This window comes from Salmo salar, chromosome ssa19, assembly GCF_905237065.1.
Source record: "Salmo salar chromosome ssa19, Ssal_v3.1, whole genome shotgun sequence".
NCBI lineage: Eukaryota > Metazoa > Chordata > Actinopteri > Salmoniformes > Salmonidae > Salmo > Salmo salar.
In genome coordinates, this window is record NC_059460.1 from 52,414,415 (window position 1) to 52,429,805 (window position 15,391).

A 15,391-nucleotide genomic window follows, 5' to 3' on the forward strand; every position below is an offset into this window, starting at 1 on the left:
GATAAATTGGTGTTGGGTACTTTCTGAATACGTCTTTCAAAACCAGCTCTGCCTAACAGGATAAGGGGCACACCCTCCACCCGTACTCACCCCTCACGACCAAGTTAGTGCAAGGACAGTCTTGGGGTGGGAAAGCCATCCATTCCAAATTAGTGCAAGGACAGTCTTGGGGTGGGAAAGCCATCCATTCCAGGAAACTAGAAGTATTTAGTTTCACTAAGGTGTGAGGTAAAAATGGGTCTGTCTGTCTAAACTGATGGAGTAAGTCAGACAAGTAGCTCTCCATGAATGAAAAGTTACTCCTCACAAACACAAACAGGAAAATACCAGAAGCAGTAAATAAACTGTTGGTCATTCTGTCCAAATATGGAGAGGAGCTGAGAGGTCCATTCATTTCAATGAAAGTTGTATATTTTCCAAAGAGCATTTTCCACTTCAATCATAATGGCCAACTATGCGAATGATTTGGAAAAAGGGAATAGACAGTCACTTCTTGGGGAAACCCCTAAAAGTCTACACTTTGTGATAATACTATGTTTCATGTGATACTTGACAAAGATAGATATGGTATTAGCTATAACTTAAAATCACTTTGTCTTGGGAGCCACAGCCTTGAGCTACACTTGTACTCCAACATACTTCAGAAATATACAGTGATTTAGAACTCAAATGTGCATCACCACAACGGAAATTCTGCAGCTGTTAAAGGTCTACAGTACAAAAGGTTACTGTTGTACAGCCTTCAACCATAAGACTGACCAAAGAGTGGATTTGACACGACTGGTCACAGCGGAAATTGAAGTGCGAAGAGTGTGACGAAGGAGAAGGCTGTTTTTCCCTTCACTATCAGAGATAAATACAACATAACCTTGATCTACTACCACTCACACACACAAACGCAAGTAACCACCCCCTCCCGTCTTTAAAGTAAACAAGGAGGATAACAATCACCTGGAGGGAGGGAGAGAGAAAGCGAGCGAGCGCGCAGAGAGAGAGAGAGAGAGAGAGCAGAGAGAGAGCGCAGAGAGAGAGAGTGAGAGAGAGCAGCAGAGAGAGAGAGCAGAGAGAGAGAGCGCAGAGAGAGAGAGTGAGAGAGCAGCAGAGAGAGAGAGCGCAGAGAGAGAGAGCGAGAGAGAGCAGCAGAGAGATGGGCACCAACCTGTGGCTGCGGTAGACGTTGAGGAGGATGATGAGGGTGCCTAGGCAGTAGCAGGCCAGATAGGGACCCCCAAACAGTCTGGTCAGACCTCTCGTACGATGCTCCCAACGTGCCACCTGCAACACAAGTTTTATTTCATGAATAAAGTGCCTTTTTGGTTATGTAATATAACTAAATATGTAAAATAACTAAAATAACTATTTATTTCACTAAATTTCAACATTGTTATAAAAAGCATACGTTCAACCTCATAAAACATGTTTTCCCATCTCCAGAGTTTAAAAAACACGCTAGACCCAAACTGCTACAGACCTATATCTATCCTACCCTGTCTTTCTAAGGTCTTCGAAAGCCAAATTAACCTGTTAGGGCTAGGGGGCAGTATTGACACGGCCGGATAAAAAACGTACCCGATTTAATCTGGTTACTACTCCTGCCCAGTAACTACAATATGCATATAATTATTGGCTTTGGATAGAAAACACCCTAAAGTTTCCAAAACTGTTTGAATGGTGTCTGTGAGTATAACAGAACTCAAATGGCAGGCCAAAACCTGAGAAGATTCCATGCAGGAAGTGGCCTGTCTGAGAAGTTGTGTTTCATCTTGGCTCTTTTTATTGAAGACTGAGGATCTTTGCTCTAACGTGACACTTCCTACGGCTCCCATAGGCTCTCAGAGCCCGGGAAAAAGCTGAACGATATCGAGGCAGCCTCTGGCTGAAACACATTATCGCTTTTGGCCAGTGGCCGATCAGAGTACTATGGGCTTAGGCGTGTGCCCGAGTCGACCGAATGCTTTATTTTCTTTCGTCTGTTTACCTAAACGCAGATTCCCGGTCGGAATATTATCGCTTTATGAGAAAAATGGCATAAAAATTGATTTTAAACAGCGGTTGACATGCTTCGATGTACGGTAATGGAATATTTAGATTTTTTTTGTCACGAATTGCGCCATGCTCGTCACCCTTATTTACCCTTTCGGATAGTGTCTTGAACGCACGAACAAAACGCCGCTGTTTGGATATAACTATGGATTATTTTGAACCAAACCAACATTTGTTATTGAAGTAGAAGTCCTGGGAGTGCATTCTGACGAAGACAGCAAAGGTAATAACATTTTTCTTATAGTAAATATGACTTTTCTGAGTGCTAAATTTGCTGGGTGTCTAAATAGCCCGGCATCACAGGGCTAGCTATCTACTGAGAATATTGCAAAATGTGCTTTCACCGAAAAGCTATTTTAAAATCGGACATATCGAGTGCATAGAGGAGTTCTGTATCTATAATTCTTAAAATAATTGTTATGCTTTTTGTGAACGTTTATCGTGAGTAATTTAGTATATTCACCGGCAGTGTTCGGTGGGAATGCTAGTCACATGCTAGTCACATGCTAATGTAAAAAGCTGGTTTTTGATATAAATATGAACTTGATTGAACAAAACATGCATGTATTGTATAACATAATGTCCTAGGGTTGTCATCTGATGAAGATCATCAAAAGTTAGTGCTGCATTTAGCTGTGGTTTGGGTTTATGTGACATTATATGCTAGCTTGAAAAATGGGTGTCTGATTATTTCTGGCTGGGTACTCTGCTGACATAATCTAATGTTTTGCTTTCGTTGTAAAGCCTTTTTGAAATCGGACAGTGTGGTTAGATTAACGAGAGTCTTGTCTTTGAAATGGTGTAAAATAGTCATATGTTTGAAAAATTGAAGTTTTAGCATTTTTGAGGTTTTTGAATAATGCGCCACGGGATTACACTGGCTGTTACGTAGGTGGGACGATTTGGTGCCACCTACCCTAGAGAGGTTAACAAACAGATTACTGACCATTTTGAATCCCACCGTACCTTCTCCGCTATGCAATCTGGTTTCAGAGCTGGTCATGGGTGCACCTCAGCCACGCTCAAGGTCCTAAACGACATCATAACCGTCATCGATAAGAGGCTTTCGACTCTGTCAATCACCACATTCTTATTGGCAGACTCGACAGCCTTGGTTTCTCAAATGATTGCCTCGCCTGGTTTACCAACTACTTCTCAGATAGAGTTCAGTGTGTCAAATCGGAGGGCCTGTTGTCCGGACCTCTGGCAGTCTCTATGGGTGTGCCACAGGGTTCAATTCTCGGGCCGACTCTCTTCTCTGTATACATCAATGATGTTGCTCTTGCTGCTGGTGATTCTCTGATCCACCTCTACGCAGACGACACCATTCTATATACTTCTGGCCCCTCTTTGGACACTGTGTTAACTAACCTCCAGATGAGCTTCAATGCCATACAACTCTCCTTCCGTGGCCTCCAACTGCTCTTAAACGCAGGTAAAACTAAATGTACGCTATTCAATCGATCACTGCCCGCACCTGCTCACCCGTCCAGCATCACTACTCTGGACGGTTCTGACTTAGAATACGTGGACAACTACAAATACCTGGGTGTCTGGTTAGACTGTAAACTCTCCTTCCAGACTCACATTAAGCATCTCCAATCCAAAATTAAATCTAGAATCGGCTTCCTATATCGCAACAAAGCATCCTTCACTCATGCTGCCAAACACACCCTCATAAAACTGACCATCCTACCGATCCTCGACTTCGGTGATGTCATCTATAAGATAGCCTCCAACACTCTACTCAACAAACTGGATGCAGTCTATCACAGTGCCATCTGTTTTGTCACCAAAGCCCCATACACTACCCACCATTGTGACCTGTACGCTCTCGTTGGTTGGCCCTCGCTTCATACTCGTCGCCAAACCCACTGGCTACAGGTTATCTACAAGTCTCTGCTAGGTAAAGCCCCGCCTTATTTCAGCTCACTGGTCACCATAGCAGCACCCGCTCGTAGCATGCGCTCCAGCAGGTATATCTCACTGGTCACCCCCAAACCCAATTGCTCCTTTGGCCGCCTCTCCTTCCAGTTCTCTGCTGCCAATGAATGGAACGAACTGCAAATATCTCTGAAGCTGGAGACTCATATCTCCCTCACTAGCTTTAAGCACCAGCAGTCAGAGCAGCTCACAGATCACTGCACATAGCCCATCTGTAAACAGCCATCTATCTACCTACCTCATCCCCATACTGTATTTATTTATTTATTTATTTATTTATTTATTTATCTATCTTGCTCCTTTGCACCCCAGTATCTCTACTTGCACATTCATCTTCTGCACATCTACCATTCCAGTGTTTAATTGCTATATTGTAATTACTTCGCCACCATGGCCTATTTATTGCCTTAACTTACCTCATTCGCACTCACTGTATATAGACTTTTTGTTTTCTTTTGTTCTACTGTATTATTGACTGTATGTTTTGTTTATTCCATGTGTAAGTCTGTGTTGTTGTATGTGTCGAATTGCTACGCTTTATCTTGGCCAGGTCGCAGTTGCAAATGAGAACTTGTTCTCAACTAGCCTACATGGTTAAATAAAGGACTTGTTCTCAACCAGTCTACCTGGTTAAATAAAGGACTTGTTCTCAACTAGCCTACCGTCAAAAAGGTGACAATTAAAGTGACTGCGTTGACCGTAAGAGGGTTGACAATGATTTCTTAATAAATCTGCCATGAATCCCCTTGTGACAGGGGGAAATGGAAGCTTGTTGTGTACAACAGGGAGTGGCAATTGAATGCAAGCTTAAAACATGTCTAGCCCATCTATGGGCAACAGGGTTGACGTGATGCTCGACAGTCAGTTTTCCACCACAGAACATTAAATAAATAAATAAATATCTTCAGAAATAACTTTGTCAAAGCAAAACAATAACTCGGGCTTAACAATTAAAGTACCTTCAGAAAGTATTGATACCCCTTGATTTATTCCGCATTTTGTTGTTATAGCCTGAATTCAAAAAGCTTCAACAAATTCTCACCCATCTGCACACAATACCCCATAATGACAAAATGAAAACATGTTTAGACATTTTTGCGAATTTATTTAAAATGAAATATAGAAATAACCCATTTATGTAAGTATTCCCACCACTAAGTCAATACATGTTAGAACATATTTTAAGTATATTTAAAATGACCTAAATTGGAACAATTTTAAATACATTTAATGCATTTAATGATAATTTTATTAGCATTTAAGTATATTACATTTTATTAGCATTTAAGTATATTAAATACATATAAAATGATCTTAATTGAGACACTTTTTTGTACTTAAGTTTATTCTTAGTATATTAGATAAAGAGCAAAACAAATATAATTTGAAATACAACTTAGAAATTAGAAATATACTAAAATTGTATTTGAATCAGAATTCCTGTATTTTCTTTACAGAAAAAGTGTATTTATAATGTGTTTCATGTATACTTCTACAAATACCACTTCTACTCATTAACCACATTAGCTACTGTATTGAGCCATGTAAAGGTTACCTTGATTGACCAAGGTATCTTCTCAGCCAATGTTAACATGCTATTTACAAAGCAGTTGTGGCTGGAGCAGCAATTTACAACTAAAACTTTAGAGATCTATGCACCATTGGGATTTCACACTTTAGTTGTTCACATACATTTTTGGTAATAAATGATCATTTCAAAAAAATGTGGAATGTATATGTAATTAAAAGTACTACATTATTCAGTTCTAAAATGAACATAAAAAGATTTTAACAAGCTAAATATGAGAAACAATATCATATTATAAATCAAAACTTCAACTGCAGAAAATGATGCTGGGGAATATGCCAATGTTTGTGCACATGCATTTTTTTGAGTATGTTTCAAATATATTTTGTGGACATGTAAGTTAAGTATACTTTCCAAAAAGTATATTTAAGTATATTTTCTGGCAATATGAAAAAGTATACTCTCAGGAAGCATGTTCCTCAGCTGTGCAATATCATTGTCAACTTTCTCTGCACTCTTCTGAACAGGAATTCAGAAAGTACTTCAAAACTCATTGGCACTGAAACTACAGTGCCTTGCAAAAGTATTCATACCCCTTGGATTTATTCACACTTTGTTGTCCTACTGGAAGGGGAATTTGTATCCCAGTGTCTGTTGGAAAGTAGACTGAAATAGGTTTTCCTTTAGGAGTTTGCCTATTCCGTTTCTTTTTATCATAAAAAACTCCCTAGTTACAGTCTAAGGCACTGCATCGCAGTGTTTGGGCGTTCGATCACAGGCTATGTCATTAATGGCCGTGATCGGGAGTCCCATAGGGCGGCACACAATTGGCCCAGGGTCGTCTGGGTTAGGGGAGGGTTTGGCCGGGGGGGGCATTATTTGGTTCATCGCACTCTAGCGACTCCTTGTGATGGGCCGGGCGCCTGCAGGTTGACTTCAGTCATCAGTTGAATGGTGTTTCCTCCAACACATTGGTGCAGCTGGCTTCATGTTTTGGAGGACGCATGACTCGACCTTCTCTCAGCGATTAGACAAGAGTTGCAGTGATGAGAAGAGAATGTAATCACAAGATTGGGAGAAAAAGGGAGTAAAAATGTGCAAACCCATAACATGGTCACCATAGAAGCAACCACCCGTAGCACACGCTCCAGCAGGTATATCTCACTGGTCACCCCCAAAGCCAATTCCTCCTTTGGCCGCCTCTCCTTCCAGTTCTCTGCTGCCAATGACTGGAATGAACTACAAAAATCTCTGAAACTGGAAACACTTATCTCCCTCACTAGCTTTAAGCACCAGCTGTCAGAGCAGCTCACAGATTACTGCACCTGTACATAGTCCATCTATAATTTGCCCAAACAACTACCTCATCCCCTACTGTATTTATTTATTTTGCTCCTTTGCGCCCCAGTATTTCTACTTTGCACATTCATCCACTGCAAATCTACCATTCCAGTGTTTTACTTGCTATATTGTATTTACTTTGCCACCATGGCCAAATGTATTGCCTTACCTCCCTTATCTCACCTCATTTGCTCACATTGTATATAGACTTATTTTTTTACTGTATATTTGTTTTACTCCATGTGTAACTGTGTTGTTGTATGTGTCGAACTGCTTTGCTTTATCTTGGCCAGGTCGCAGTTGTAAATTAGAACTTGTTCTTAACTTGCCTACCTGGTTAAATAAAGGTGAAATAAAAAAGGTATATTAGCGTTTCATTTTTCATTCATCTTTAAACAATGTTATAATTTTCTTTCACTTTGACATTACAGAGTATTTGCACCTTGTGTCTGGAACTCTATCGGAGGGATGCGACACCATACTTCCACGAGAAATTCCATCATGTGGTGTTCGGTCTCAGGCACCGCTCCAGAATATCCCATAAGTGATCAAATGGGTTTACATCCTCATCAACCATTCAGTGACCACTCGTGCCCTGTGGATGGGGGCATTGCCATCCTATGGGGGCATAGCCATGGAATCCAAAATAATGCCCTGCCCAGCAATTTTATACATGACCCTAAGCATAATGGGATGTTAATTGCTTAATTAACTCAGGAACCACATATGTATGGAGTACCTGCGTTTAATTCCTTCTGTATCCCTCAATTACTAAGTGTTTCCATTATTTTGGCAGTTAACTGTACCTTATATGCTTTATGACAGAAGGTACTATAAATACACAGGTAGATCCAAGCATTACCACACTGTGTGGACGCATTCTGTGACAGCACCATTCACAGATTCAATCAAGGCTTAGGTAATAGCCTGGACAGGCCACTCCATCCAGTTACTTACCACGGGTGCATTTCTGACAACAAGGTCCTGGCTCGCCTCTGATATGATGCATTAGGAGCTCTTAAATGTGTTTGTGTGGGCTCTATTACAGAGGTACTGAGTGTCTTAGTGGGTGCAGGCTCAGTCCCCCGGGGCCCGGTACTCTGTCAGGGCCCTAGAACCAGCCTAATCACCACATGAGATTCATGCCCCGTATTAATGCACGGCCGCGCTCCGTCCCTGTCCCCAGCCCAGGGAAACAGAGGGAACAGAACATGCCCTAATCACATGCATAACAGGCTACATATTAGAACTCCTCCTCCCCTCCTACAGCTATGCTATTTACTGTTTAACCATTTCAGTAATGCACACGTGATTCAAATTAGTGCATCTGTCTTAGAAATAGGATCTAATCGAAGATCTATCTCATCCGATCACACAGACTATACCAGAAATGTCAGCCTACGACAGTTAGTCTAGATGCACAGTTGATATAACTAAACAACCAAAAGACAAAACCATTACTGTTATGTCTGTCTAAAAAGCGATACTAATACCTTCTCCCCTGTCAAGGTGAACCTCATCTATAGCACACCGTGGCCTTTGTTCCACTAGACATTTATATTTCAGTCATTTAGCAGACGCTCTTATCCAGAGCAACTTACAGGAACAACTAGGGTTAATTGCCGTGCTCAAGGGCACAGACAGGTTTTTCACCTAGTCAGTTCAGGGATTCGAACTAGAGACCTTTCAGTCACTGGCCCAACGCCCTTAACCACTAGGCTACCTATGCTACAGTACGCAGCCCTGACTAGTCAAAGCCTTGGGGAAAATAATACATGTAGGCTGCAGAGATAAGCCCGAGTTTAGAATTGCAGACAAAATGGTTATGAAACACACACACAGAGAAAGAGAGACAGAGCGAGAGGTGACCTTAGCCCCGGACGAGACAGAAGGGCTGAATCCTATACTGAAATTCAACCCTACAAAACCAGCAGCAATGGTTTCCATGCAAACCGTTGTTTGTGCTCCTACAGTCTGACTCCACTGGCTATCGTGAGGACGAATCAGCTATGGAGACAAACATTGCATAATTGGAGCAGGAGATCGAGACTATGAAATCGGTAATCCATCCATAATCATTTTAAATCAAGAGTGAAATCATGAATCTAAAGCACTTTAATTCAAAATATACACTACCGGTCAAAAGTATGGACACACCTACTCATTCCAGGGTTTATCTTTATTTGTACTATTTTCTAAATTGTAGAATATAGTGAAGATATCAAAACTATGAAATAACATAATAGTAAGCAAAAAAAGTGTTAAAGTCCAGATATATTTTATATTTGAGATTCTACAAATAGCCACCCTTTGCCTTGATGACAGCTTTGCAAACTCTTGGCATTCTCTCAACCATCTTCATGAGGTAGTCACCTGGAATGCATTTCAATTAACAGGTGTGCCTTGTTAAAAGTTCATTTTTGGAATTTCTTTCATTCTTAATGCGTTTTAGCCAATCAGTTGTGTTGTGACAAGGTAGGGGTGGTATACAGAAGATAGCCCTATTTGGAAAACGAACAAGTCCATATTATGGCAAAAACAGCTCAACTAAGCAAAGAGAAAATGACAGTCCATGATTACTTTAAGACATGAAGGTCAATCAAACAAAGGAACATTAAGGTTTCTTCAAGTGCAGTCGCAAAAACTATCAAGTGCAATGATGGAACTGGCTCTCATGAGGACCGCCACAGGAAAGGAAGACCCAGAGTTACCTCTGCTGCAGAGGATAAGTTCATTAGTTACCAGCCTCAGAAATTGCAGCCCAAATAAATGCTTCAGAGTTCAAGTAATAGACATCTTAACATCAACTGTTCAGAGAAGACTGTGTGAATCAGTCCTTCATGGTCAAATTGCTGCAAAGAAACCAATACTAAAGGACACCAATAATAAGAGACTTGCTTGGGCCAAGAAACACGAGCAATGGACATTAGACCTGAGGAAATGTGTCATTTGGTCAGGAGTCCAAATTTGAGATTTTTGGTTCCAACTGCCGTGTCTTTGTGAGACACGGTGTGGGTGAACGGATGATCTCTGCGTTTGTATTTCCCACCGTAAAGCATGGAGGAGGAGGTGTGATAGTGTGGGGGTGCTTTGCTGGTGATACTGTCTGATTTATTTAGAATTCAAGGCACACTTAACCAGCATGGAAACCACAGATTTCTGCAGTGATACACCATACCATCTGGTTTAGGCTTAGTGTGACTATCATTTGTTTTTCAACAGGACAATGACCCAACACACCTCCAGGCTGTGGAAGGGCTATTTGACCAAGAAGGAGAGTGATGGAGTGCTGCATCAGATGACCTGGCCTCCACAATCCCCCAACCTCAACCCAATTGAGATGGTTTGGGATGAGTTGGACCGCAGAATGGTCCAAGGACAAGCAGCCAACAAGTGCTCAGCATATGTGGGAACTCCTTCAATTCCTGCATTCCAGGTGAAGCTGGTTTTTAATTTCACCTTTATTTAACCAGGTAGGCCAGTTGAGAACAAGTTCTCATTTACAACTGCGACCTGGCCAAGATGAAGCAAAGCAGTGCGACAAAAACAGAGACACAGAGTTGCACATGGTATAAACAAACGTACAGTCAATAACACAATAGAAAAATCTGTATACAGCGTGTGCAAATTAAGTAAGGAGGTAAGGCAATAAATAGGCCAAAAGTGGCGAAGTAATTACATTTAGCAATTTACACTGGAGTGATATATGTGCAGATGAGAATGTGCAAGTAGAAATACTGGTGTGCAAAAGAGCAGAAAAACAAAAACAAATATGGGGATGAGGTAGGTAGTTGGTTGGATGGGTTATTTACAGATGGGCTGTGTACAGCCAACTTCAGTGATTTTTGCAATTCGTTCATTGGCAGCAGAGAACTGGAAGGCGGCCAAAGGAGGTGTTGGCTTTGTGGATGACCAGTGAAATATACCTGCCTGAGCTCGTGCTACGGTTGGGTATTGCTATGGTGATTAGTGAGCTGAGATAAGGCGGTGCTATACATAGCAAAGACTTATAGATGACCTGGAGCAAGTGGGTTTGGCGATGAATATGTAGCGAGGACCAGCCAACGCGAGCATACAGGTCGCAGTGGTGGGTAGTATATGGGGCTATAGTGACAACACGGATGGCACTGTGATAGACTGCATCCAATTTGCTGAGTAGAGTTGGAGGCTATTTTGTAAATGGCATCGCCGAAGTCAAGGATCAGTAGGATAGTCAGTTTTACGAGGGTACGTTTGGCAGCATGAGTTACGGAGGCTTTGTTGCGAAATAGGAAGCTGAATCTAGATTTAACTTTAGATTGGAGATGCTTAATGTGAGTCTGGAAGGAGAGTTTACAGTCTAGCCAGACACCTAGGTATTTATAGTTGTCCACATATTCTAAGTCAGAACCGTCCAGAGTAGTGATGCTTGTCGGGCGGGCGGGTGTGGGCAGCGATCGGTTGAAGAGCATGCATTTCGTTTTACTAGCATTTAGCATTCAAGTATCTCTAACGGTGGCCCCAGCGTGAGTTTTCTTTATACACGTGATGTTAGAACATTCTCTCCATTCCAGAATGTGATTGTTACGCAACAGTACATTTAATCCGCGCTACACTCAAACCAAGGCACGCAGCCTGTTTTTATTTATAGGCTGTTTCAACTTCAATTTCAAATGATTTTCAAACAAGTTTTTATTTTCTAAGAACAGTTTGAATTGAGGTGTGTTCCGCTTCCTCATTCATTCACAGAAAAATTGTCTTTTTACTTTTGCGGACAATTTATTTTTGGGACATTTCTGACCCGGACAAAATTCCCCTACACACTTCCCAATTGTTTGCATGCATTCCGATTATTGCATAGATTGTAATGGGCACATATGTGTGTAAAATACTTGTTTGTAGGTTGTACTGATTATGATGAGCTAAGCTAATTCCAGCTGTGTGTAGCCATGTTTGTTGACATACAATGCATTCTGGGTTTCACGTAATCGTCTGTTGGACCAAAGATGTTATAACAAAATGAGGTGAGTAAGGGTTCTTCCGGAAATGAATGGTGGGATGTCGTTTCCGGTTTGGATGATTGTGTTGGCTGTAGATACTTCTGTGAATGTGTGAAAATTGCATCCAAAAATAAACTACTTACATTCTGGTCATAACTTTGTAAGGACTGTGTTTGTGCAAAATGTTTCTGAAGAAAGTGCAGCCAGCTCAAATGCTGATTGTTGCGTCATTCGAAACTGTCTGTTCTAAATAAGCGTTCTAAGAAAGTGTTCTAATCACACCGGTTTGATCGTACGCTACAGGGACCACTGTAAAATGACCACACCCGTGTGTTGGTACGTGTGAAAAGGTTAAGAGCAGTTGGAGGCCACGGAAGGAGTGTTGTATGGCGTTGAGGGTTGTTAACAGTGTCCAAAGAAGGGCCAGATGAATATAGAATGGTGTCGTATGAGTAGAGGTGGATCAAAGAATCACCCGCAGCAAGAGCGACATCATTGATATATACAGAGAAAAGTGTCAGCCCAAGAATTGAACTCTGTGGCACCCCCATACAGACTCCCAGAGGTCCGGACAACAGGCCCTCCGATTTGACACCGAACTCTGTCAGAGAAGTAGTTAGTGAACCAGGCAAGGAAGTCATTAGAGAAACCAAGGCTGTTGAGTCTGCCGATAAGAATACGGTGATTGACAGAGTCGAAAGCCTTGGCCAGGTCGATGAAGACGGCTGCACAGTACTGTCTTTTATCAATGGCGGTTATGATATCGTTTAGGACCTTGAGCGTGGCTGAGGTGCACCCATGACCAGCTCGGAAACCAGATTGCATAACGCAGAAGGTACTGTGGGATTCGAAATGGTCGGTGATCTGTTTGTTCACTTGGCTTTCAAAGACCTTAGAAAGGCAGGGTAGGATAGATATAGGTCTGTAACAGTTTGGGTCTAGTGTCTCCCCCTTTGAAGAGGGGGATGACCGTGGCAGCATTCCAATCTTTAGGAATCTCAGATGATACGAGAGGTTGAACAGACTAGAAGCAGTGGGGGGGGGGGGGTTGGACCAGTTTCTGAGGGGGGTGCAGAGCTGTTGGCCGGGGATGAGGTAGCCAGGTGGAAAGCATGGCCAGCCGTAGAGAAATGCTTATTGAAGTTCAAGATTATCGTGGATTTATCAGTGGTGACAGTGTTTCCTAGTCTCAGTGCAGTGGCCAGCTGGGAGCAGGTACTCTTATTCTCCATGGACTTTACAGTGTCCCAAAACGTTTTGGAATTAGTGCTGCAGGATGCAAATTTCTGTTTGAAAAAGCTAGCATTTGCTTTCCTAACTGACTGTGTGTATTGCTTCCTGATTTCCCTGAAAATGTGCATATCGCGGGGACTATTCGATGATAGTGCAGTACGCCACAGGGTGTTTTTGTGCTGGTCAAGGGCAGTCAAGTCTGGGGTGAACCAAGGGCTATATCTGTTCTTAGTTCTACATTTTTTGAAAGGGGCATGCTTATTTAAGATGGTGAGGAAGGCACTTTTGAAGAACAACCAGGCATCCTCTACTGACGGGATGAGGTCAATATCCTTCCAGGATACCCGGGCCAGGTCGATTAGAATGGCCTGCTCGCAGAAGTGTTTTAGGGAGTGTTTGACAGTGATGAGGGGTGGTCGTTTGACCGCGGACCCATAACGGGCGCAGGAAATTAGGCAGTGATCGCTGAGATCCTGGTTGAAAACAGCAGAGGTGTATTTACAGGGCAAGTTGGTCAGGATGATATCTATGAGGTTGCCCATGTTTACGGATTTGGGGTTGTACCTGGTAGGTTATTTGATCATTTGTGTGAGATTGAGGGCATCTAGCTTAGATTGTAGGGCGGCCGGGGTGTTAAGCATATCCCAATTTAGGTCACCTAGCAGTACGAACTCTGACGATAGATGGGGGGCAAACAATTCAAATATGGTGTCCAGGGCACAGCTGGCAGCAGAGGGGGGTCTATAACAAGCAGCAACAGTGAGGGACTTATTTCTGGAGAGATGGATCTTTTAAAGTAGAAGCTCGAACTGTTTGGGCATAGACCTGGATAGTATGACAGAACCCTGCAGGCTCTCTTTACAGTAGATTGCAATTCCTCCCCCTTTAGCAGTTCTGTCTTGACGGAAAATGTAATTGGGGATGGACATTTCAGAATTTCTGGTGGCCTTCCTAATCGAGGATTCAGACACGGCTAGGACATCAGGGTTGACGGAGTGTGCTAAAGCAGTGAATAAAGCAAACTCAGGGAGGAGGCTTCTGATGTTAACCTGTTAGGGCTAGGGGGCAGTATTGACACGGCTGGATAAAAAAACATACCCGATTTAATCTGGTTACCACTCCTACCCAGTAACTAGAATATGCATATACTTATTACATATGGATAGAAAACACCCTAAATTTTCTAAAACTGTTTGAATGGTGTCTGTGAGTATAACAGAACTCATTTGGCAGGCAAAACCCTGAGACATTTTCTGACAGGAAGTGGATACCTGATGTGTTGTATTACCTTTAAACCTATCCCATTGAAAAACACAGGGGCTGAGGAATATTTTGGCACTTCCTATTGCTTCCACTAGATGTCACCAGCCTTTACAAAGTGTTTTGAGTCTTCTGGAGGGAGATCTGACCGAACAAGAGCCATGGAACGATGATGGCCCATTAGACACCTGGCGCGAGTTCATGTTGGGTACCCTCGTTCCAATACGTTATAAAAGAGTATGCATTCGTCCACCTTGAATATTATTCATGTTCTGGTTAAAAAGGCCCTAATGATTTATGCTATACAACGTTTGACATGTTTGAACGAACGTAAATATATTTTTTCCCCTCGTTCATGACGAGAAGTCCGGCTGGCTTAGATCATGTGCTAACAAGACGGAGATTTTTGGACATAAATGATGAGCTTTTTTGAACAAAACTACATTCGTTATGGACCTGTGATACCTGGAAGTGACATCTGATGAAGAGAATCAAAGGTAATGGATTATTTACATAGTATTTTCGATTTTAGATCTCCCCAACATGACGTCTAGTCTGTATCGCAACGCCGTATTTTTCTGGGCGCAGTGCTCAGATTATTGCAAAGTGTGATTTCCCAGTAAGGTTATTTTTAAATCTGGCAAGTTGATTGCGTTCAAGAGATGTAAATCTATAATTCTTTAAATGACAATATAATATTTTACCAATGTTTTCTAATTTTAATTATTTAATTTGTGACGCTGACTTGACTGCCGGTTATTGGAGGGAAACGATTTCCTCAACATCAATGCCATAGTAAAACGCTGTTTTTGGATATAAATATGAACTTGATAGAACTAAAAATGCATGCATTGTCTAACATAATGTCCTAGGAGTGTCATCTGATGGAGATTGTAAAAGGTTAGTGCATCATTTTAGCTGGTTTTATGGTTTTGGTGACCCTGTCTTTGAATTGACAAAACATTACACACAACTCTTGTAAATGTACTGTCCTAACATACTCTAAATTTATGCTTTCGCCGTAAAACCTTTTTGAAATCGTAAAACGTGGTTAGATTAAGGA

General features: G+C 41.9%; 1 protein-coding gene across 4 annotated transcripts in view; it reads right to left on the reverse strand.

Annotated features, from left to right (window-relative positions):
- The window catches only part of pemt (phosphatidylethanolamine N-methyltransferase), a 113,780-nt gene that overhangs the window by 63,111 nt on the left and 35,278 nt on the right, over positions 1-15,391 (reverse strand). For all 4 annotated transcript variants that reach the window (XM_045701857.1, XM_045701855.1, XM_045701856.1 and 1 more), the window contains exon 3: positions 1,160-1,275. In XM_045701857.1, coding sequence (XP_045557813.1) covers positions 1,160-1,275 — 116 coding nt within the window. The remainder of the gene's footprint in view (positions 1-1,159; positions 1,276-15,391) is intronic.